This window comes from Sapajus apella, unplaced genomic scaffold (assembly GCF_009761245.1).
Source record: "Sapajus apella isolate SASKATOON/1434 unplaced genomic scaffold, GSC_monkey_1.0 scaffold15, whole genome shotgun sequence".
Lineage (NCBI taxonomy): Eukaryota > Metazoa > Chordata > Mammalia > Primates > Cebidae > Sapajus > Sapajus apella.
Window position 1 is genome coordinate 2,443,061 of NW_022436955.1, and position 24,794 is coordinate 2,467,854.

Genomic DNA, 24,794 nt, shown 5'->3' on the forward strand with positions numbered 1-24,794 from the left:
ATTCCTAGAGAATCTACAGAACACAAAATTTATGAGTACCAGACTGTTGAAGCATTTCTGTATTTTGACCTCACACTTGATTGCTGTTTTTCCAGTTATAGATTTCTAAGTTCAAAATAATTTTCCCCCAGAACTTTGAATATGTTACACTATCTTCTAACATTCTGAATTTCTGATAAGAAAGCTGATAACAGGGCCAGGTGTGGTAGCTCACTCCTGTAATCCCAACACCTTGGGAGCCCCAGGCAGGTGAATCTTGGGCTCGCTAATCAGAGACCAGCCTAGACAACATAGTAAGACCTTGTCTATATGAAAAATACAAAAAAAAATGGCCAGGTATGTGGCTCACACTTGTAATCCCAGCACTTTGGGAGGCCAAGGTGGGCAGAAAATCATGAGGTCAAGAAATTGAGATCATCCTGGCCACCATGGTGAAACCCCATTTCTACTAAAAATACAAAAATTAGCCTGGTGGCATGCACCTGTAATCCCAGCTACTCAGGAGGCTGAGGTAGGAGAATCACTTGAACCCAGGAGGCAGAGGTTGCAGTGAGCTGAGATTGTGCCACTACTTCAGCCTGGCGACAGAGCAAGACTCCATTTCAAAAAAAGAAGAAAAAAGAAAAGAAAGAAAAATACAAAAAATTAGCTGGGCGTGGTGGCACACACCTGTGGTCCCAGCTACTTAGGAGGCTGAGGTAGACAGATTGCGTAAGCCTGGGAGGTAGAGGTTGCAGTGAGCCAAGATGATGCCATTGCACTTCAGCCTAGGTGACACAGAGTGAGACCCTGTTTAAAAAAAAAAAAAAATTGATATCAATTCAATTCTTAAGAGTTCTTTTGTCAGTAACCCGTTCATCCTCTCTGGAAATGCTTAGGGTTGGAAATGTTTAGGGTTTTCTTTTTATCCTTGGATTTACCGATTGCAAGGATAATGTGTCTGGGTGTAGATATTCTTTTCATTTATTCTGCATAGAGCTGAGTGAGCCCTTTTAATCTAAGAGTTTATTTCTTCAGTCCAGAGTAATTCTCTTGTATTACTTCTTTTATTACTTCTTTCTCTCCATTCTCTCTGGTCCCTCCTAACCTATTAATTGGACATTGATATTTCTGTATCTATTTAACATGTCTCAACTTTTCTGTCATAGGATCTATCTTTCTGTACTTTTGTAAGACACTCTGGGAAAATCCCTCAACTTCTAGCTCATTTTCAGCTGAGTCTATTCTGCTAAGCACCCTACCTATTAAGTTGTGGAGTATTTATTTTATGGTGGTAATAATATTTTTAATTTCCAAAAACAGAGTGGTTTATTAGCAGTTTCTTCTCTCTGATAGTATGAATTATAATTGTTTCTGATTGCTTTATGAATTTTGTTGAGTTTGGTGCTTTTGTGTGTATGTGTTGTGTTTCTCAAACTGTTGATGATTCTTAGCTATCTATTAATACTTATAATTGGAAGCTGTATTGAATATCTGTCTGTATCAGTCCATCTATCCATCTATTTGTCTATCTTTTATCTACTTTATAGTTCAAAATTAAATCTTGGGTCTCCTAATGACAGACTACTAAATGAAGAAAGGATAGTGTGTTTGGCTTCTGAGTGAGAGGAACTCTCAAGGTCATTGTAACTTACCTGAAATACCTCCCTTCTTCCTTGGTCCCAGTTTCAGGAGTCCTGTTTCAGAAAGTTCTACTCAAGGCTTTATCCTGGTGGCAGGGATGGGGGAGGTAATGACATAACTGCTGAGTCAGCATATGTGTGAGAAGACCTTTCTTTTTGGGGGGATGGGGTCTCACTCTGTCGCCAGGCTTAAGTGCAGTGGCACAATCTCGGCTCACCACAATCTCTACCTTCCAGATTCAAGGGATTCTCCTGCCTCAGCTTCCCAAGTAGTTGGGAATACAGATACACGCCACCACGCCCAGCTAATTTTTGTATTTTTAGTAGAGATGAGGTTTCACCATATTGGCCAAGATGGTCTCGATTTCTTGACCTTGTGATCTGCCCACCTCACCCTCTCAAAGTACTGGGATTACAGGCATGAGCCACTGCACCCGGCCCGAGAAGATCTTATTCTTTTATTTTTTCTTAACTTTTTATTAAAATGTAGCATCTATCAGAAAGTTGCTCAGAGTTAACACATCCTTATAACCAGCACCAAGATCAGGGAACAGAACAACTAGAGGCCCTGCATCCCCTTCCAGTCACTGCACCTTCAAGGGTAATCACTGCCCTAACTTCTATTACTGTAGATTTATTAAACATTATTGTATTAAGATATTGTCTCTACTTTCTTAAAATATTATCCATGTAATCATAAATCTTTCATGTCTGACTTCTTTCATGTAGCATGTTTGTGAGATTAATCCACCTTGTTCTGTGTGGTTGTGGTTTTGTCATGCTTGCTGACGTACAGCATTCCATTTTATGAACATATATTTATCTATTCCCTTTCCCGTTGATGTACATTTGATTAGTTTTCTCTTGAGGCTATTGTTAGTAGTACTTACTCATATCTTTTGATGAACGTATATATGGGCTTCTTTTGGATCGAGAATTGTTGGGTCATAGGGTAGCTATATGTTGGCTTTAGAAGATAGGGCCAACAGTTTTCCACCGTGGTTGGACCATTTTACACTTTTGTGAGGGGGTTCCACTTGATTCACAGTCTTGCCAATTTCTGTCCTTTTCATTTTAGCCATTCTGGTGGGTGGTATTGCATTTGGGTTTTAATTTAAATTTTCTTCATGACTAATGAAATAGGAGGCATTTTTATGAGTTAAATTTTCTATGTTTTTTTTTCCTCAGCTCTTTATTATGAAAATCTTCACACAGAAAAGTTGAAAGGCTGGCATAATGAACATGCATATACTTAGTGTCTGGATTTAAACAATTGTTAGCCTTTTGCTATATTTGTTTCATGTGTGTGTGTATATATATATAATTGTTTTGCTGATCCATTGTAAAATAAGTTGCAATCATAATGACACTGACTCATAAGTACACCAGTGTCTCCTAGAAATAGATATTTTCTACATAACCATAAAACTATGATCATATATAACACAATTAACAATAATTTACTAAGAATACTATGTAATGGTCTGTGTGCAAGTCCCTCCACTTGTCCCCAAAGTACCCATAATCTACTTTTCTGAACTAGAAGCCAATCAAGGCAAAATCTTGCCTTTGATTGTTACAGTGCTTTAAAGAGATCCCTCATCTTCCCCACCTCCCACTCATCACATTGATTTTTTGGAGGGCCAAATTCTATTCCAGTTCTGTATATAAAAACTTTTTTAAACTTCAAAACCTTAGTGGCTTAAAACAATTATTATATTCTATAATTTTGTCAGTTATAATCAGGCAAGTCCCAGTCAAACAATTCTTCTGTTTCATATAACATTGACAAGGTCATTTGGTGGTATCCATATGAACTGGTCTGGGGGTTCCAAGATGGCTTCTGCATGCTCATGGCCAAGACATTGGTTGGGATGGCAGGAAGACTGTGATCAGCTGGGACTGCCCACCACAGCATGTCCATGTAGCCTCTCTACATGGTCTCAGAGTGGTCAGTTTCCTTACATCCTGACTCCTGGCTCTGAGGACGAGTGTTTTGGGGACCAGAACAAGAGCCACATCTCCTTTTATGACCCAACATTAGAAGTCACACAGCGTCACTTCCATCAGGCTCTGTTGTTTGAAGCAGTCACAAAGACGTTTACAAAGCTGCAATGATCTGTTCTTCAGTCACAAATAATTTGCCTTTCCCTCACATGCAAAACACACACCCTTTTCCAAGTCTCCTCCAGACTCTCATCCCATTAAGACACCAGGTTCAGACTGTTTGAGATCCTCCCTTCTTTATCGTGGGCTTCCCGTGAGGCTGCTGTAGAAGTCTTAGAAGTGTTATTTCTAGCTGATATGGGCTAGGAGGTATGCCCTTTGGATTCTTCAGGGATTTTGTTTATAACTAAGAAGACACACAAAAAGCACCATTTTAAGTCTTTCTGAGGCCATTAACAAGGGTCTTACAGTTATGCACTGGATTTCCTGAGAGCATTTTCCTAGTATTACTCATGTAGAATGTTCTCCATTCTGATTTTGTCTGCTTGTTTCCTTTTGGTGTCATTTAACTTTTTTCAAATCCCCTTTCCTCACCTCCATATTTCCTACAAAATTGGGTCTAGAAGCTTGAATTGATTAAGGTTGAATATTTTGGCAAGAATACTTTGTAGGTGATTTTGAATACATTATATTACATGATATCTATAGGTATATCATGTCAGGTTGTCCTGCTATTAATATGTTAGGTTCCATCACTTGCATATGGGGGTGACCCTCAGATCTCTCCATTGTAAAAATGTACATTTTCTTCCTTGTGATTTTCATGGAATTTGTGGGGTGATACTATGAAAAATATGAAATGCTTCAAAACTTCATGTCATCCTTGTGCAGGGACCATGCTAATCATCTTGTCATTCTTCCAATTTTAGTCTGTGCTATGGAAGCATGTCCTGCCCTGGCTTTCATGAATTTGTAACTGTAATAGGTTCTTTGCATGTGGCAAGTCAATATGCTAAAACATTGGGTTGCAACAGAGAAAGAGTTTTAATCTTAGGGCCGCCAAGTAAGAAGACAGGAGAAAACCTCAAATCTGTCTCCCAGAGGAGATTGGGGCTAGGGACATTAAGGGTTTCAGAATGGGCCAAAGTGTGGAGATGGTTGGTTTGTCTGCAAGTCCAGGGTGATATCATGAGACAGGGAGTAAAGACACTCTATCTGTACATTGGTTTGGTTCCTCTGTGGGGTCTTTAAACTGGTTGGCATCAGCTACTCCAGTACATTAAGGATCTGCTTAAGCCATTCTTAAACAGAACTCTTATGATTCTAACATCAGAAATCCCATCTATAGAAACAATGGAGATACAAATGGTCAATATCTAGTGCTACATGAATTTTGGTTACAAGGAAGTGGGTCAAATTGCAGCCTGACTAGTGCTTAATTATAACTGTATTTCTGTCCAGAATTCTTGTTAACCCTGTGAGGACAGCTTCAAATACAGCTCTTCCATCTCTTGTGCCAGCACCTGCTCCCGCTCCAGATGCCTGTTGACTTAGGTTTAGAATATCCCTGAACTGCCTTCACTTCCTTGGTATTCATTTTGCCTACATTTGACCAAGCTGTGTTCATCTTTGCTCCAGATTTGATTTCCTGTCAATCAGATCTCATCCATTTTCTATCCTCCAGGAATTCCTGTATACTTCTGGTCTTCTGGTGGCCCTCTTTATTGTGCTCATGTGTTCTTGTGGGTTTCATGTGTACATATGAAATACAGAGAGACAGAATGTATTGTGTAAGGAGATTCGAGGCAGGAAGTAGGAAGGTAGTGTGTGTGCTTGTGTTCAGTCAGATATCTCCAGCCAATCTTTGCTCTTGAGAAACTATATCTCAGGGCAGAAATGAGGATGTGTCACATGTATCAAATCATTACACTGTATCCCATAAGTATATACTATTATTATTTGTTAATTAAAAATTTTAAAAGGGCCAGGTGTAGTGGCTCATGCCTGTAATCCCAGCACTTTGGGAGGCCGAGGTGGGTGGATTATTTGAGGTCAGGAGTTCGATACCAGCCTGGCCAACATGGTGAAACGCTGTCTCTACTAAAAATACAGAAAAAGTAGCTGGGTATGGTGGCGTGTGCCTGTAGTCCCAGCTACTTGAAAGGGTGAGGCAGGAGAATTTCTTGAACCCGGGAAGTAGAGGTTGCAGTGAACTGAGATTGCGCCACTGCACTCCAGCTGGGCGATGAAGTAAGACTTTGACTCAAAAAAATTTTAATTTAATTTAATTTAAATTAAAAATATAAGTATTAGGGGATGAAGATAGAAACCAGGCTGTTATGGGTTGTATTATGTTCTCCCCAAATTCATAGTTTGAAGCCCTAATTCCCAATGACTATATTTGGAGACATCGTCCTTTAAAAAGTAATTAAGATTAAATGACATCATAAGGGTTGAGCCCTAATTCAACATGACTAGTGTCTTATAAGACGAGAAAGAGACACCAAAGATGTACATGCACAGAGGAAAGGCCACGTGAAGACAGAGCAAGAAGGTGGTGGCCATCAGCAAGCCAAGGTGAGAGGCCTTACCAGAAACCAAACCTGTGACCACCTTGATATTGGACTTCCAGCCTCCATAACTATGAGAAAACTAATTTCTGTTAGTAAGCCACTTAGTCCATGGTACTTTGTTATGTGACTCTAGCAGACTAATACACGTAACATGAAAGACATGACCTCCAGGAAGTAACTTCTCCAGGAATTTAGAATTTATTCTGTTACCAGTGGGAAGCCATTTGGGTTATAAGCAGGGGAGTAACGAGATCACTGTGAGAGTTATCCAAAAGAACTCCAGAGCGAGGAGACAGTAGAGGCAGGAACACCAGTTATGAAGCATTTTAAGTATATGGGTGAGAAATTATGAAGGCTTGAATAAAGACAGCTGGGAAGGTAATATAATAACAAGAAGGCAGAATCAACAGAATTTGTTGACTGGTTGGATGTGGGGAGATAAGAGAGTAAGAAACGCAAATTCTTCCCAGGCTCCTGAATTGCAGGTAGTAACTGCAATGAACATTTATTTGTTTTCTACCCATCTTTCTTCTTCCTAAGGGCTTCCAGATTGCCACTTAAGACAATCTCCCAAGCTCTCCTGTTGTGGAACCCATGTGCTTTGGAGAAATTGGACTCTGTCTTAGCTTTAGAGGTGGGCCTAGACTGACTGACACTAATTAACACATTCCATGGCTCTCTGTAGTTTTTGATTCAGGAGTGGCAATGTGATCTAAACCTACCAATCAGTGAATGCCAGAACTCTTGATTGGAATACTGCGACCGAAGTGCCCTTTCCCACTTGATAGGAATAAGGAGGTGGATAGCCTGATTTAACTGGCAACCATCTTGTGATCCCAGGCCCCAGGAAAATGAGCCATAGACTGGAACTGACCGTATGCAGACCAAAGCAAGGATAGATCCCTAGTGGTATCCTCGGGCTATTGTTACCAACCAACCATGAAGTCCTCGACTCTCCTGTTATAAAGCCAAGAAACACCCTTATTGTTTAGGCCAGTTCAAACTGGCTTATGTTACTTGTCATATAAAGACACAGGTTAGTTGCCACTTTAGCATAGTAGGCAGCACATCAGTCTCATAAAGATACAGGTCTTTCGGTAGATGGTGAAGCCATTAACCAGGAAATGCAAAGCAAAAAGAGGGACTGGTTTGAAAGGAGAGATGCTTTGTCCTGAACTTGCACAGTCTCACATCTTTGCTTGACGTTGATCCTTGGGCTTGGAAAGTCCTACTCATGCTCCAAGGCCCCATTCTGATGGCCCTTCCTCTAAAACATTGTAAACTCCTCTTATATCCAATTCAGAATTCACCATGCCTTCTGAACCCCCATACATTTTGGACATGGCTCTATCGTTGCTATTTTTTTTTTAAGTCTTGCTCTGTTACCCAGGCTGAAGTGCAGTGGTGTGGCACGTTCACGGCTCATTGCAGCCTCAACCTCCTGGGTTCAAGTAGTCCTCCCACCTCAACCTCCTGAGTGGCTGCTACGATAGGCATGCACCACCACACTTGGATAATTTTTTAAAGTTATTTTTACAGATGGGGTCTTGCTATGTTGCCTAGTTTGGTCTTAAACTCCTGAGCTCAGGTGGTCCCCATGCCTCAGCCTCCCAAAGTGCTGGGATGAGTCAGCACACCTGCCAATTTATCGCCTCATGTTACCACGTCCTCCCCTGGGTGCTGACTGACCTCCCAGACAATCCAGAACACATCATAGTCATGTTTATGTCCAGGTCTCCCGCCCCAGTGCATCTAATAGGCACCTAAACATCTTGATGAGTAAATGAAAGCTGTTTCCTCCATTTTCCCCTCAAATTAATGAATCTGCTCACTACCACACTCACTTTGACCTGACAGAAACCAGCTATCAGACCAGGGAATAACTTATCAAATTACCAGAAAAATCTGAAAATATAGGAATGATAGGAAAGGGTAATTTTGTGGAATTGAAAACACAGAAAAAGAAAACTTAGATTAACTAGAACCTCTATAATAATGACACAATATGGTTACATATGTTGGCTTTAGTAGCCAGAGCCAACAGTTCTCCACAGTGGTTGAACCAATATACACTTCTGTGAGGGGGTTCCACTTGATTCACAGACTTGCCAACGCTTTTCTGTCCTTTTCATTTTAGCCATTCTGGTGGGTGGTACTGCATTTGGGTTTTAATTTACATTGTCTTCCTGACTACTGAAGTTGGAAACGTTTTTATGAGTTAATTTTGTCTGATCTTTTTATTGTTTTTTATTTTTTTATATTTATCTCAGTTTTTTATTATGAAAATCTTCACACACATAAAAGTTGAAAGGCTGGCATAATGAACATGCATATGCTTAGTACCTAGATTCAAACAGTTGTTAGCTTTTTGCTATATTTGCTGTGTGTGTGTGTGTGTGTGTGTGTATAATTGTTTTTCTGATCCATTGTAGAGTAAGCTGCGATCATAATGACACTTGACCTATACACCAGTAGGTCCTACAAATAGATGTTTTTCTACATAATCATAAAACCATGATCAAATCTGACACAATTGATATGGTTTGGTTCTATGTCCCTCCCCGCCAAATCTCATCTTGAATTGTAATCCCCAGGTGTTGAGGGAGGGAGGTGATTGGATCCTGGGGACAGTTTCCACCATGTTGTTCTTGTGATAGTGAGTGAGTTCTCACAAGATCTGATGGTTTTAAAAGTGGCAGTTTTTTCCTTTTCTCTTCTCCGTCCTGCCACCCTGGGAAGAAGGTGGCTGTTTCCCCTTCCACCATGATTGTAAGTTTCCTGAGGCCTTCCCAGCCATGCAAAACTGTGAGTCAATTAAACCTCTGTCCTTTATAAATTGCCCAGTCTCAGGGAAGTTCTTTATAGCAGCATGAAAACAGACTAATACACAATTAACAATAATTTCCGAAACATATTATGTAATGGTCTGTGTGCAAGTCTCCACAGTTGTCCCCAAAGTACCCATAATCTACTTTTTTGAACCAGAAGTCAATAAAGGACAAATCATTGCATTTGATTGTTAGAGTGCTTCAAACAGATCCCTCATCTTCCCCCGATCCCATCCATGATATTGACTTTTTGGAGAGCTAAATTCTGTTCTAGACACCTATATAAACATTTAAGAAAAAAAAAATCCAAAACTTTATGGCTTAAAACAATTATTTTATTATACTTTACAATTTTGTGGATCGTGAATTCAGGCAGGGCCTAGTCAAGCAATTCTTCCGTTTCACATAACATTGACAAGATCACTTGGTGGTATTCACTTGTCATAGGGACTGGTCTGGAGACTCCAAGATGGCTTCTGCACACTCACATCCAAGACCTTGGTTGGGGTGGTGGGAAGGCTGTGATCAGCTGGAACTGCCCACCAGAGCATGTCCATGTAGCCTCTCTGGCTAGCATGGCCTCAGAGTGGTCAGTTTCCTTACATCCTGACCTCTGGCTCTGAGGAGGAGTGTTTTGGGGAACAGGACAGAAGCTGCATTACCTTTTATGACCCAGCATTAGGAGTCACACAGTGTCACTTCCATCAGGCTCTGTTGTAGCTCCCATTATGCTCTGTGACAAAGCCCACCTAGATTCAGAGAATTTGCAGCTATGTTTTCATTCTTGTTTTTGTTTGTTTGTTTTTCTGTTACTCAGGCTGGAATGCAGTGGCATAATCATAGCTCACTGTAGCCTCAACCTTCAGGGGTCAGGTGATCCTCTCACTTCAGCCTCCCAAGTAGTTGGGACTACAGGCATACGCCACCAGGCCTGGATAATTTTTGAATTTTTGGTAGAGACAGGGTCTCACCATGTTGCCCAGACTGGTCTCGAACTCCTGGGCTCAAGCGATCCTCCCACCTCAGCCTCACAACGTGCTAAGATTATTAGTCACGAGCCACCAAATCCAGTCTGTTTTTAAAGCTGCCATGGTCTTCCCTCTGCCTACAAATAATTTGCCTTTCTCTCACAGGCAAAACATGCACGCCCTTCAAAGACTCCACCAGAGTCTCATCTCATTGTGACATCAGGCCGGGCTCTTTGAGATCTGCCCTTCTTGGGTTCCCTGTGAAGCTGCTGTACCACTACACCCTCAGAATCCTAAAGCATTGCTGTCTAGCTGAGAGGCCCTAGGAGGCATGCCCTTTAGATTCTTAGCTCTTTGTGTAACTAAGAGGGTGCAAAGCACCATCCTAAGTCTTTCCGAGGTCATTAACAAGGGTCTTACAGTATGTAGGAATACAGTATATAATACACAAAACAATATTTTACTAGCATTGCCCTTGTAAAATGTTCCACATTCTGATTTTGTCTGCTTGTTTCCTCTTGGTGACATTGAACTTCTTCTCAAATCTCTCTCCCTTACCTTCATATTCCATGTAAAATTGGATTTTTTTGCTTAACTGGATTCAGGTTAAATATTTAGGCACAAATACTTAATAGGGGATTCAATGTACATACTGCATGATAGCTATAGGTACCTCATGTCAGGTCACTCCGTTATTAATGGTTTAGGTTTCATCATACACAGTGATGACCCCAGATCTCTCCCTTGTAAAAATGTACATTTTCATCTTTGTGATCTTTGTGATTTGCATGGGATTTGTGGGGCAGTACTATGAACAACGCAAAATGCCTCACAAATTCATGTCATTCTAGTACAGGGGCCATGCTAATCATCGCAGTATCCTTCCCATTTTAGTTTGTACTGTGGAAGCAAGTCCTGACCTGGCTCTTGTGAATACAGCTCTTCCATTTCTTGTGCCAGCACCTGCTCCTGCTCCAGGTGTCTGCTGACTGAGCTGGGAAGATCCCTAAACTACTTTCACTTCCTTGGTAGTCCTTTGCCTACCTTTGGTTAACTGTGTTCGTCTTTGCTCCAGGTTTGCTGTCAATCAGATCCTGTCTGCTTTTTATCCTCCAGGAATTCCTGTATACTTCTGGTCTTCTGGTGGCCCTCTTTATTGTGTTCATGTGTTTTTGTGGGTTTCATGTGTATATATGAAATACAGAGAGACAGAATATATTGTGTAAGGAGATTTGAGGCAGGAAGTAGGGAGGTAGTGTGTGTGCTTGTGTTCAGTCAGATATCTCTAGCCAACCTTTGCTCTTGGGAAACTGTATCTCAGGACAACAATGAGGAAATATCACATGTATCAGGTTATCACATTCTACCATATATATATATATATATATACACACACACACACACACACACACACACACACACACACACACACACATATATATGCATATATATCATTATTATTTGCCAATTAAAAATTCAAAAACAAACTTTAAAAAAGTTTCAGAACATGAAGATACAGACCGGATTGTTATGGGCTGTGTTTTGTGTCCCCTCAACACTTACAGTCCCCTTTATCATGACTAAATTTGGAGGCAGAATCCTTTAAAAGAGTAATGAAGGTTAAATGAGACCATAAGGGTGGAGCTCCAATCCAATGTGACTGGTGTCTTATAAGAAGAGAAAGAACCCAAGGATGCACGTGCGCAGAGGAACAGCCATGTGAGCACGTGGTAAGACAACAGCCAACTGCATGCAAGGAGAGAGGCCTCGGAGAAACCAGCCCTGCCTGATGAAGCTGAATTAACAGGTACCGCTCTTATAATGATGCAATCGCTACTTCTTTGAAAGTTAAGAGGGACACACACACGCACGCACACACACATGCAATATCTCCCAATATATAAGATGGGTTAACAATTTCCGTTAGTGCTGCTGAAGACTGTGGGAAGAATCTAAAACTGGTACCACCCACACACAAGGTCGCATCGTGCCCATCAATTTATTTTGATCTCATGGAAGGCGTTTTGGAGCAGTGCTCAAGAAATAGCTCAACCAAAAGAACATTTAAATTATGTAAAAATGAACTCCCATGATTTAGATCTATTAATCTTACATAGTAAGATTTCAAACATAGTACTGTAATTTCAAAACACACAAAAAACCTGCAATAATTTGATCTCATAGGAGATACATTCTGCCTAATTTTTTGCAGAAGAAAACTTGGAAAACAATACTTGATCACCTTCAAGTATATTTGGTAACTAGACCTGAAGAGGAGACAAGTGTAGCCAAGCCTAGACCAAGGATGATCATCAGTAATGACAGCTATTTAACAAATGTTCATGGAGTGCTTGCTATGTGCCAGGTGTTCTCTGAGGCGCTGAGGATGCAGCACTAAACAGACATATGAATAATGATGATAAGAAGGACATTTATTGAGTTCTTATTGGGCTAGGCCCTGAGCTCAGTCCTTTGTGTACAGTTGACCCTTGAATAATACGGGTTGGTTTGAACTGCATGAGTCCCCACTTATACGTGAACTTTTTTTCTTTTTTTTTGCATTTTTACTTCTTTTATTTTACATTTATATTATTTTCTTTTTTTTCCCATTTATTTATTTTATTGCATTTTAGCTTTTGGGGTACATGTGAAGAACATGCAAGATTGTTGCATAGGTACACACATGGCAGTGTGATTTGCTGCCTTCCTCCCCATCACCTACATCTGGCATCTCTCCCCTTGCCATCTCTCCCCAGCTCCCCACCCCCCCATCCCTCCTCTATTTCCCCCCAACTGACCCCAGTGTGTAGTGTTCCCATCATTCTCAGCAAACTGACAGAAGAGCAGAAGATCAAACACCGCATGTTCTCACTCACAGGCGGGTGTTGAACAATGAGAACACATGGACACAGGGAGGGGAACTTTTTTTCAATAAAAGTTAGACCATGTGTGTCTGACTCTCCTGCCTCCTCTTGCAGGTCCTCCACTTCTTCCACCTTGGCTACCCCTGAGACAGCAAGACCACCCCCTCCTCTTCCTCCTCCTCCTCAGCCTGCACAACATGAAGACGATGAGGATGAAGACCTTTACCATGACTCACTTCCACTCAATGAATAGTAAATGTATTTTCTCTTCCTTATGGTTTTCTTAACATTTTCTTTTATTTGGCTTACTTTATTGTAAGAATACAGTATATAATTCCTATAACATGCAAAATATCTGCTAATCAACTGTTATTAATGGTTAACAGCTGATTAACAACTGTTCGATACAGCTTCTGTATGTAATACATGTACCAGGCTTCTGTATATAATACATATTAACAATTAACTGTTCGATAAGGCTTCTGTATATATTACATATAACAGACAAAATATCTGCTAATCAACTGTTATCAGTAAGGCTTCTGATCAACAGCAGGTCAGTAGTAGCTAAGTTTGGGAAGTCAAAATTATATGTAAGCCAGGTGCGGTGGCTCACCCCTATAATCCCAGCACTTTGGGAGGCCAAGGTAGGAGGATTGCTTGAGGTCAGGAGTTCAAGACCAGCCTGGGCAACATAGCAAGATCCCACCTTTATAAAAATGTTTAAAATAAAAAAATTTTAATTTAAAATGTTATACGTAGCTTTTTGACTGTGTAGGGGTCAGTGCCCTACTATCATTGTTCAAGGGCCAACTGTGTATTAGCTCGTCTGTCCCACCCATACCACAGCTCTGTGAGCTACTATCATTATGTACATTTTACAGATGCAGAAGCTTCTGAGAGGTAACTCACCCAAGGTCACAAAGCCAATTAAAGAGGTAAAAATTGGGCCCTACCCAGGCCTGCTGGCTTCCTGAAGCAACACAGCAATTGAGCAGAAACGGCTGCTGGAAATGTTTCATAGGTAGGGAACTAAGCCATTTAAAATTTTATTTGCTTAAGCATTCCTTTTTTACAGTTGATCTAAAGGTAAAATTCAGTGTGGTTCTACCAAAACTCAACAAAATCTACATTACTGGAGTCCCATCAAGGAACTTTCATCATAACATTAATTACTTAAGCTCATGGATCTACAGAATTATCTGTGACTAGCATGTACCATGGCAATTTTTTTTTGAGATGGAGTCTTGCTCTGTCCCCCAGGCTGAAGTACAGGGGCATGATCTTGGCTCACTGCAACCTCCACCTGCTGGGTTCAAGCAATTCTACTGCCTCAGCCTCCCAAGTAGCTGGAGCTACAGGCATGCACCACCATGTCCAGCTAGTTTTTTGTACTTTTAGTAGAGATAGGGTTTCACCATGCTAACCAGGCTGGCCTTGAACTCCTGACCTCGTGATCTGCCCGCCTTAGCCTCCCAAAGTGCTGGGATTACAGGCGTGAGCCACTGCACCCAGCCAGGCAAACTATTTTTTAACCACTTTAACCTAGTCTTTTCAGTGTTTTACTGCTATATTTTGTAACCACTGTAATATCTGCATATCATCTGTACTATTACTTACTTAAAACTTTTACTTGATGTTTTAAAGGAAATTTAATATCCCTACTATCAATAAAGAGACACTAAATCACTCAATAAATATTTACTAAGTTCCTAATACACACTAGGCAGAGGGGATATAGCAGTGAAAAAGAGACTAAAAAATATCCCCACCTTCATGGTGCTAATGTTCTAGTAGGAGTGACAGACAACAAACAAGATAAATGGCCGGGCAAGGTGGCTGGTACCTGTAATGCCAGTGCTTTGGGAGGCCAAGGTGGGTGGATCACTTGAAGTCAAGAGTTTGAGACCATTCTGGCCAACATGGTGAAATCCCATCTCTACTAAATTTATATAAATTAGCCTGGCATGTGGTACACACCTGTAATCCCAGCTACTTGGGAGGCTGAGGCAGGAGAATCGCTTGAACCTGGGAGGTTGCCGTGAGCCAAGATTGTGCCATTGTACTCCAGCCTGGGCAATAAGAGCAAAACTCCTTCTCAAAAGAAAAGCAATAAAATAAAATAAACAAGATAAATAAGTAAAATATATAGTTGGAGACTGATCAATGCTGAAGAGAAAGGGGAGTGTCTTAGTCCATTTATTATTTATTCTGTTACCAGCTATAACAGAATAGCTGAGACTGGGTAATTTCTAAAGAACAGAAATTTATTCTTTCATAATTCTGGAGGCTGGGAAGTCCAAGATCAAGGCACCAGCGTCTGATGAGGACCTTCTTGCTGTCCTCACATGGTGGAAGTCGAAAGGGCCAACGGGGGACAGATTCTGTGTCCTCACATGGCATGCGTAGAGAGAGCACCCACTCCCCAAAGCCCTCTTTATAATGGCATTCTTCCATTCATGATGGTAGAACCCTCATGACCTAAACACCTCCCATTAGACTCACATCCCAACATTGTTGTATTGGGGATTTAGTTTCCAACACATGAATTTTGGTGGATGCAGTCAAACCATAGCAGGGGATATCAAGTATGTGAGTTGTTAAAATTGTTGTTAAATAGTTAAAATTTTAGATAGGGTGGGCAGGGAAGACCTCATCAAGACAGTGACTTTTGAGTAAAGACCTGAAAGAGACAAGCCATGTGGAAATCCAAGAGAAACACAGTTCAGGTAGTGGAACAGACAATGCAAAGCACTGAGGACCATGTGTGTCTGGGGTACTTGATGAACAACAGGGAGGTCATGGGCAAAAGCAAGGGGACTAGAGAGCTAATGAAAAAATCCAAGCAAGAGATGATGGTTACTTAACCCAGAAAGCGAAATGGTCAGATTCTAGAACTATGCATGTTAAATCAACATTTGCTGATGGGCCTGTTAGCTGATGAGCCATTACAAAGAGTAAGGGTTGGCGGAGGAGATGAAGGAAAACCCCCAAATTTTGGCCTGAGCAGGCAACTGGAAGGATGGTGCCCAATACATTTATTTTTTTTCTTTCTTTTCCTTTCAATGAACCATGCGTACAGTTTTTCATATTTCTTTTTTCTTTCTTTTTCTTCCCACCCCCAGATTTGCATTTCTGTCACTTGCACCACAACCTTCCCACTCAATGAAAGAAATTTAGAAAGCAGTGGTTTTCAAAAGAACAGATTTAAAGCTGCTTCAAGTTTTGCTCATCTAAAGCCTGTGTGTTCTTTGGAGGCTGTGACTTTCGAGGGCAACTCTTAAAAGCTAAAGCGGCCCCTGCCCTGTTCACTAAAACACTTATTCTAAGTTCTAAAACACTGCAGTCATATGATTCTGAAATCTTGAAAGGATTACAATGAAAAAGTTACTCTATTTTCAAGGATCCAGCAGATACTTTTCAGAATACTGAAAGTCCATATATTGTAAATATACCAAATATACTCTGAATGTTATCAGTATACTGCAATTCTGTTCAGTATAATACTGGTACATTGATTGGTTGTCTGTGTGCTAAGGAACACAGCTTTCTCAGAGAAGAGAAATACTCTTGGCTCTTAGGATTTAAGCTATTAACACATCTATGCTTGAAAACCGCTTGCCACTTTTGTCAAATGAATTGATGCAGTTCAGCATCTAAGCTCAAACATTCGCTAATTTCACCGTTTTCTGGTTTATTCACTTGTTTATTAGTCAAGGAGAGGACAGATTGAATACAGCAACAATAGATACACAATGAATAATAGTTTCATGATGAGCCAAGACATTAAATAAGACAAACAAGGAAATCTGATTTTATGTTCAACATTGGCCTGTTACTTTAGTAGTAAAATAACAGTGGTATTTGAGTTTGGAGCCAGTATTCTGGTCTTTGTACAAAAATAATGCCTTTCTTTGGCATCAATAAATCATTATCCATCCATCTTAATTGTATCAGCATAAAAAATAGCTTACTGTCCTTGGCAGTAAATAACATTGCCTTCAATCAGACAAATTATATTTCTATCCCAAACTACATCCAGTACCTTGTCATCAGAGAAATTCTAAATTATCACTGCAGATTGTGTTTTTACATGGAGTTGTATCACAAACTAAACATTTAAAATATGAAAAAGGAAAAACCCTTCATATAACTGCCTCTCAATGTGTCTCCTCTCTAAAGCTTCTAGGCTGCAGACCTGGGCTTCAGAATTTCCTGTCTAGTAGCTCCTGGATACCATGGGTCCCAAACTGAACTCATCCTTTCCCTCAAAGTGCCCCTATTACTGTGTATCTATTCATGGCATGTCCATCCACCTGGTCAACCAGCTTCAGAACTTGAATCTTTGACTACTCTCTATACTTCACTTCCTGTATCCAAATGGTTGCCGAATACTGTCCCCTGAACAGCTTCCAAGCTGGTTCCCGGCATCTAATCTCTCTCTTCTTTATCCACTGCTGGAATTACCTTCCTGAAGCTCAAATTTATGTTACTTCCCCCGAAACCTCCCATTTCCTATGAAATGGTCTTAACTCCTTAGAATGGTACCAAGGCTTTCCAGTCCCACCCCACTGCACCTTGTTTTCATTGTCCTTAGAATTTAATGTATAGAGGTGACTGAGTGATGACAATCAATCAATTAGTGGCCAATGCTTTTGAAAGTTTTATTACAGTTCTCAAGAGAAGGGGCTGTGTTTTGCTGCACAGGGCCACACGAGAAAGTATTTGGGTCAGCGAGGAGGCAGAGGGAGTGAGGAGAAAGCCTAGAGCTTTGATTGCCGTGGGAAAAAATGGGCGAGGCAGGGAAGTCTAGCAAGTTTAGGATTGAATAGTCTGAATAACGTTGGCAAGCTCTGGGATATAGGGCTGATTTCTAGTTGTCTGGTACTTGGCCATGAGGTGATTTATTACAGTGACTTGGGGCAGGGAAAATATTGGTGTGTGAGATGGATAAAGGCAGTGTGGGGATATAGGTTTGGATTGGTTGGTTTGTACATGAAAGGGGTGTTCACAAGCAAGTTGTTTGCTATCTCTAGGAATTAGCTAACTCTGGAGGGGCAACTCCCCCCTCAGGTCCCAAAGGCCCCAAGATGCCAAAGCATCATAAAATACAGAAACTAAAATCCATGGTTATTACACACCTCCCTTCCAACACACCCTTTACTCCCGGCTCCAGTAGCCCCAGAAATGCTCTTCTAGATGAAGTAAGTTCTGTAGGGAATCTCTCAACAATTTATGTTATCCCATAGCCTAGCTGAGGAGAGCCACCAAATCTGGTACTATGCGACTATGGTCCTTCCCCTGGTCACTGGACAGTGATCGCACCTTATACAGGCACCCCATCCATAGGGTGGCCTGCCTGGACCAATCGATAAACTGGACCAATTGGATTTCCATTTTTAGGGATTTAAATTCAGAGCCACTAAAGGAGATCGTCAGTTGATGATGAGCTAGGCCACACTGAAGTACACTCACAACCCTTGCAAGCCATGGGCAGTCTAGTGCTCCACCCCTCTACCCACCCCGTCGGACCCCCACCAAAATACTAACAAAATACAATACACTAGTTCATCATCTAGACCATAATAACTCGCTGGGGCTAGTGCTGGAAGTTTTTGTTTAACGCTTCTTTCAAATACCAAGATGAATGGAGTTGCACAGTGAAAAAAAAAAAGCTGTAGTAAAGGATTGGACTTAGGCCTGGAGTGAAGGGCACAGGATGCCTTTATTTTAAACCCCCAAAAGTGTTGCAAAGTGTTTTTAATTTCACATAACTATTTAAGGATCATATGAACACATTTCAGTACAAATGCGTCCAGGAGTTTCAGCTGGCGTTCTAGCTTCTTCGTAACGTTCCCACACTGGGCTACAGGCGGAGCGAAGAGAACCTCCGGCGCCCCCACCTACCGCTCCCCAGCCTCGTCTCCCGGCTCTAAATTTGCAGACTTGGTCGATTGCTTCTGCCTGGGCGGTACCGCCAGAAATCGACTGCTCCTGTCTGGCGCGTCCCCGGGCGCGGGAAACAAGTTTCAATCCACTCCCCTGACCCTAACCATCCTGCCCAATCTCCGCCTCTCCGTCTTGTGCACCCCTAACTCTCCAAGGCTCCACCGAATCACGCAAGTGGAAGCGGAGAAGCTCAAGTGGCCGCCATGTCCGAGGCTTATTTCCGAGTGGAGTCGGGTGCTCTGGGGCCTGAGGAGAACTTTCTTTCTTTGGACGACATCCTGATGTCCCACGAGAAGCTCCCAGTGCGCACCGAGACCGCCATGCCTCGCCTCGGCGCATTCTTCCTGGAGCGGAGCGGAGGCGCAGAGACTGACAACGCGGTCCCGCAGGTGAGCATTTGGGTGCGGGGTCTCGCACTGAAAGACTGCAGCTCCCGGCGGACCCCGCGGCCCTGGGACGCCGCGTCGGGGCGCGCTGCCCTCTGGGATTTGTAGTTTTCAAGGAGCCAGAGCCGAAGGCGCTAATGACTTCTGGAAACTCCGCAAGGGTCCCGTCGCGCTCAGGGTGGTCTCCACACCATCTGTGGTGAAACTACATTTATCCTAGGTCATCAGGCAGCTTCCAGCATTGATTTCGTTTTTGAAACTGTCCAAATTCGTAAATGTCTTTCCCCCACCCCCTGCAAGGTGTGTTGAATGCTTAAACGTTGACTGCAACCGAGTACTTCAGAATTAGAGTTCTGATCATGTTTCCCTTAAAACAGGTTTGGGTTCAGTAAGAGCATGTGATGAGTGGGAACCCCAAGTTGCTAGATTCATTCCTGCATAATGGTGACGGGATCAGCGCCCACTTACTGAGGGCTTACTTAGTGCCAGCACGGATGGGTGTGGGGAGTGAGCTTTTCCGTCTGTTATCCCTTTCATCTTTCAGCATCCCTATAGTCAGGAACTGTTGCGGACTAGAAAGGTTGCGTCCCTTGGCCAGGCGCTTCAGTTAGTGGTGAGCTGGGATTCAGAACCCAAGGCCGTGTGGCTTCAAATATAAGATTGTCCCAGGAACATGTCTTGTAATGATTAATTTGGATTTCCTGTTTCACCTAAGTTTTCTTTAGAACGATGTTTTTTGTTTGGTCTGTTTGTTTCAAGTTAATTTTTATAATAGTGGTACATAACCAAAGTTTTAAAAGTCAAATAGTACCAAAAGATTTATAAGAAAAAATAGCAGGATATGCCTTGCTTTTTGCATTCCCCCTCCAAGTCCACAGGGCTCATGGACCTCTTTTAATGGTGTCTTCAAGATTATCTCCATATTTCTAAATAAGATTCTTAAACTTATGTTGTTGGGTTGTTTTTTTAAATGTAGACATTATCTGTTGACTTCGCAGATGAAGATTCCGTTCCCATACCCGCTGGTAAACATGGTGCTATGCTGCCCAGACTTTATTCATATTTCCTTAGCTCTTAGTTAATGTACTTTCTGTTCTAGGATTCCACCTAAGATACCACGCCGAATTTAGTAGACGTGTTTCCTTAGCCTTTTCTTGGTTGTGACAGTTAAGCAGACCTTCTTGTTCTAATGACCTCAACAGTTTTGTGGAGTCGCGGTCAGATATTTTGTAAAATGTTCCTCAGTTGGAAATCTTTGGTTTTGGAGTAGTTTTGTTTTTGGCTTTTGTTGTTTTGACAGAGTTGTTCTGTCATCCAGGCTGGAGTGCAGTGGCATAAAATCAGCTCACTGCAGCCTCCTCCACCTTCTGGGTTCAAGCAATTCTCCTGCCTCAGTCTTACAAGTGGTTGGGATTACAGGCGCCTACCACCACACCCAGCTAATTTTTGTATTTTTAATAGAGATGGGGTTTCACCAGGTTGGCCAGGCTGGTCTCGATCTCCTGACTTCGTGATCCACCCACCTCAGCCTCCCAAAATGCTGGAATTATAGGCGTGAGGTACATTAATTGTCTTTTTTTTTTTTATTCTTTTTTTTTTTGAGACGGAGTTTCGCTTTTGTTACCCAGGCTGGAGTGCAATGGCGCGATCTCGGCTCACCGCAACCTCCGTCTCCTGGGTTCAGGCAATTCTCCTGCCTCAGCCTCCTGAGTAGCTGGGATTACAGGCACGCGCCACCATGCCCAGCTAATTTTTTGTATTTTTTTTTTTAATAGAGACGGGGTTTCACCATGTTGACCAGGATGGTCTCGATCTCTTGACCTCGTGATCCACCCGCCTCGGCCTCCCAAAGTGCTGGGATTACAGGCTTGAGCCACCGCGCCCGGCCAAGGTACATTAATTCTTTAGAATCCTTCTGCGTGGGAGATTTGTGTAGGAAAGTTTGTATGACATTTAATTTCATTTATAGGATTATGCAGACTTTATTTCTTCTTGTGTTTTGGTATATTGGTTTTTAATTTAATATTTGACCATTTTATCTATTTTATTTATTTTATTTTATTTTTTTGAGACAGGGTCTTGCTCTGTTGCCCAGGCTGGAGTGCAGTGGTGTGTTATGGCTAACTGTAGCCTTGACCTCCCAGGCTCAAGTGATCCTCCCATCTCAGCCACCTGCATGGCTGAGATTACAGGCATATGCCACCATGCCCAGCTAATTTTTTTTTTTTTTGGTCTAAACTTTCAGTGCTAATGTTCAGAATTTCCTTTACTATCTTTTTTAATGTCAGTAAGATTACAGTGATGTCATTTTTATTTTTAATACCAATAAATTGTGTTTTCTCTTTCTTGATTACTCTTGCCAGGAGTCTATCAATTTTTTTATTCTTTTAAAGGAACTAACTTAGGCCTGTTAGTTTGTACCTTTTGTACCTTTGTTTTTGTACCCTTGTTTTTATTTCATTAAGTTCTCAAATAGTTTTTAACATCTACTTTATTTGGGCTTAGTTTTCTATTATTTTCCCCCACAACACACACACACACACACACACACACACACACACACACACACACACACACACACACATTTTGAGATGCAGGTCATTAATCTTTCAGTTTTCTTTTATACATTCATAAATGTATAAAAGCACAACTTTAATTGCATTTCGTAAGTTTTAATGTGTTACATTTTCATTATCAATGAATTAAAAATACTTTTTAGGCCAGGCACAATGTCTCATGCCTATAAACCCAACACTAGGAGCTGGAGATGGGAGGATCACTTGAGCCCAGGAGTTCGAGACCAGCCTGGGCAACATAGTGAGTCCCCATCTCTACAAAAAAAAATAAAAAAAATATAAAAAGCCAGGCATGGTAGCACACACCTGTGATCCCAACTACTCAGGAGGCTGAGGCAGGAGGATCATTTAACCCTTGGGGGGGTCAATACTGTAGTGAGCCATGATTGCAACACTGCACTCCAGCCTAGGTGACAAAGCAAGACCCAGTCTCAAAAAAAATAAATAAATAAAAATGTTAAAATACTTTTTCGTTTCTATTGTGATTTCTTTTTTGACCCATAGGTATTTAGAAGACTAGTGCTTAATTTCAAACATTTTGAGATTTGGTTATTTACCAATTTTTTTTTTTTTTTGAGATAGTCTCACTCTATCTCCAGGCTGGAGTACAGTGTTGTGATCCCAGCTCACTGCAACTTCCGTTTTCCAGTTTCAAGCAATTCTCCTGCCTCAGCCTCCTGAGTAGCTGGAACTACAGGCACGCACCACCACACCTGGCTAATTTTTTGTACTTTTAGTAGAGACGGGGTTTCACCATGTTGGCTAGGATGGTCTCGAGCTCTTGACCTCGTGATCCGCCTGCCTCGGCCTCTCAAAGTGCTGGGATTACAGGCGTGAGCCACCGCGCCTGGCGGTTACCAGTGTTTCTTTGTTATTTCTAGCTTAATTCCACTGTGGCCAGAAAAGATAGTCTGCATCATTTTAGTCTTTTGAAAGTTGCTGAGACTTGCTCTATGGCAAAGCATAAGACCAATTTAACCATTCTGTATGGACTTGCAAAGATGTCTATTGTGAGGTCATGATGTGCAATAAATGATCTGTATGTGTAAATTAGCTCATTTGTTAATTGTTTTGTCAAGATTTTCTCTGTCCTTAGTTTTTTTGAGGAGGGGAGGGGGCTACTGTTTTTATTTATTTATTTATTTTTTTAATTCTGAAAAACATGTGGAACAGGCATGGTGGCTACTGCTTGCAACCCTAGCACTTAGAGAGGTGGAGGTGGGAGGGTCACTTGAGGCCAGGAGTTTGAAACCAGCCTAGGTAACATAGCAAGACCCTGTCCTTAGGAAAAAATTTAAAATTAGCTGAATGTGGTGGCACATGCCTATAGTCCCACCTACTCAGGAGCCTGAGGCAGGAGGATTACTTGAGCCTAGAAGACCATTGCACTCCAGCCTGGGTGACAGAACAAGACCTCCTCACTAAAAAAAAAAAAAAAAAAAATTAAAAAGCATGTTAAAGTCTCTCACTATGATTATGGATTTGTCTATCCTTTTACTTCTGTTAATTTAGAAAAATATTAATAATTTTCTGGTAGATATAATGACCCTTTTTTTATTGTCACATGTCCCTCTTTATCTCTAGTAATGCTCTTGTCTTTTGATTAGTGTTAACATGATATTTTTTCATCCTATTGTTAGTCTTTCTGTGTCTTCATATTTAAGGTATGTCTCTTTTAAGCAGCATATACTTGGGTTTTGTTTTTTATTCAGTGTGCTGATTTTGATTGGTATATTTAATCCATTTACATTTAATTATTGATATATTTGTGTTCGTTTTTACCTTCCTACTGTTTTCTTATGTCTCACCTGTTGTAGCTTTCTTTTTCTATCTTTTCTTGACTTCTTTTGCATTAATCAAGTTTATTTTATTATTCATTTACCTTTTTGTTAGTTTATTTAGTTATATAGTCTTCTGTTGTTTTAGTGGCTACCTCAAATATATTACACAGTCATTTTTGACTCAAAATAATGTTATATAAGTTACTACATTCACCACTTCACAGAAATGAATAGGATCTTAGAACACTTAAACCCCATTTTTTCTCTTCTTTTGTGTTATTGTGATGTATTCTATTGTGATGATTGACTCATTGAAAACCCTAAAAAACATTATTATTATATGTCCACTTATATATTCTTTTCATTATTCTTTTCTTTTTTCTGCATTTCCACAGTTTTTTCTGGAATTGTTTTCATTCCCTCTTCAGAATTCCCTTACTCTGGATCTTCAGGTGACAGTTCTCGGTTTCTGTCTGTGTCACAGATCCCCAAGACCAACCCAGATTTGATGATTCACTAAGGGGACTTAAAGGACTCAGCATATAGTCACACTCATGGTTAGATTTATTACATCAAAAGGATATAAAGCAAAATCAGCAGAGGGAAAGGTTGCATGGAGTGAAGTCTGGAGGGGACCAGGCACAAGCTTCCAAGAGTCCTCTCCTAGGGGAGTCACACAGGACGTACTTTAAATTCTCCAGTAATTTGAATTCTGACAAAATGTGTCAAATACTGTCTACGGGGGAAGCTTGTTAAAGGCTGAGTCCCCAGGATTTTACTGGAGGCTGGTCATGCAGCACTCTCTGCCTAGCACAGATCAAAATTCAGACTCCCAGAAGGAAAGCGGGTGTTAACATGAACCACATTGTCCACACAAACAGCTCAGGCATACTCTCATCAGTTCTGGGACTGGTGGGTATCCTCCTGAAATCCAAGTTCCCAGATGCCAACCAAGGGCCAACCTTGCAAGCAGACCTTGCCAAGATAGCAGTCTCAGGTCTACCGTGTTACTCTTTTCTTCATACTTTCTCTATGGAAATGTCTTTATTTCACCTTTACTTTTAAAGGCTCTTTTCACTGGGTATAAGATTTTATACTCACAGTTATTTTCTTTTAAAACATTTTTTTAAAAATTATATTTCCATTGTTTTATAGCTTCCATAGTTTCTGTTAAGAAGTTGGCTTTTTTTTTTTTTTTTTTTTTTTTTTGAAAAAACTTTTTCTTTTTTCCCGGGGCGGGGGAAAAATGGCAACCTTTTCCCCTTCCACCCCCCCCCCCCCCCGGGGTCAAGTGGTTCTT

At 41.2% G+C, this 24,794-nt stretch overlaps 1 protein-coding gene, 1 long non-coding RNA gene and 2 pseudogenes across 2 annotated transcripts in view; 2 read left to right on the plus strand and 2 right to left on the minus strand.

Annotated features, from left to right (window-relative positions):
• Positions 1-4,417: 4,417 nt before the first annotated feature.
• LOC116555891 lies at positions 4,418-4,514 on the minus strand (annotated as a pseudogene).
• Positions 4,515-10,751: 6,237 nt separating this feature from the next.
• LOC116555893 lies at positions 10,752-10,852 on the minus strand (annotated as a pseudogene).
• Positions 10,853-11,398: 546 nt separating this feature from the next.
• Positions 11,399-13,176, plus strand: LOC116555478. The gene is made up of 2 exons (XR_004270545.1): positions 11,399-11,745; positions 12,917-13,176. It is a non-coding gene; the product is annotated as an uncharacterized LOC116555478 (long non-coding RNA).
• A 5,321-nt stretch (positions 13,177-18,497) lies between these two features.
• The window catches only part of GINS3 (GINS complex subunit 3), an 11,327-nt gene continuing 5,030 nt past the window's right edge, over positions 18,498-24,794 (plus strand). The window contains exon 1 of the mRNA XM_032284063.1: positions 18,498-19,140. Within this exon, the coding sequence (XP_032139954.1) occupies positions 18,955-19,140 (186 nt within the window). The 5' untranslated portion in view covers positions 18,498-18,954. The remainder of the gene's footprint in view (positions 19,141-24,794) is intronic.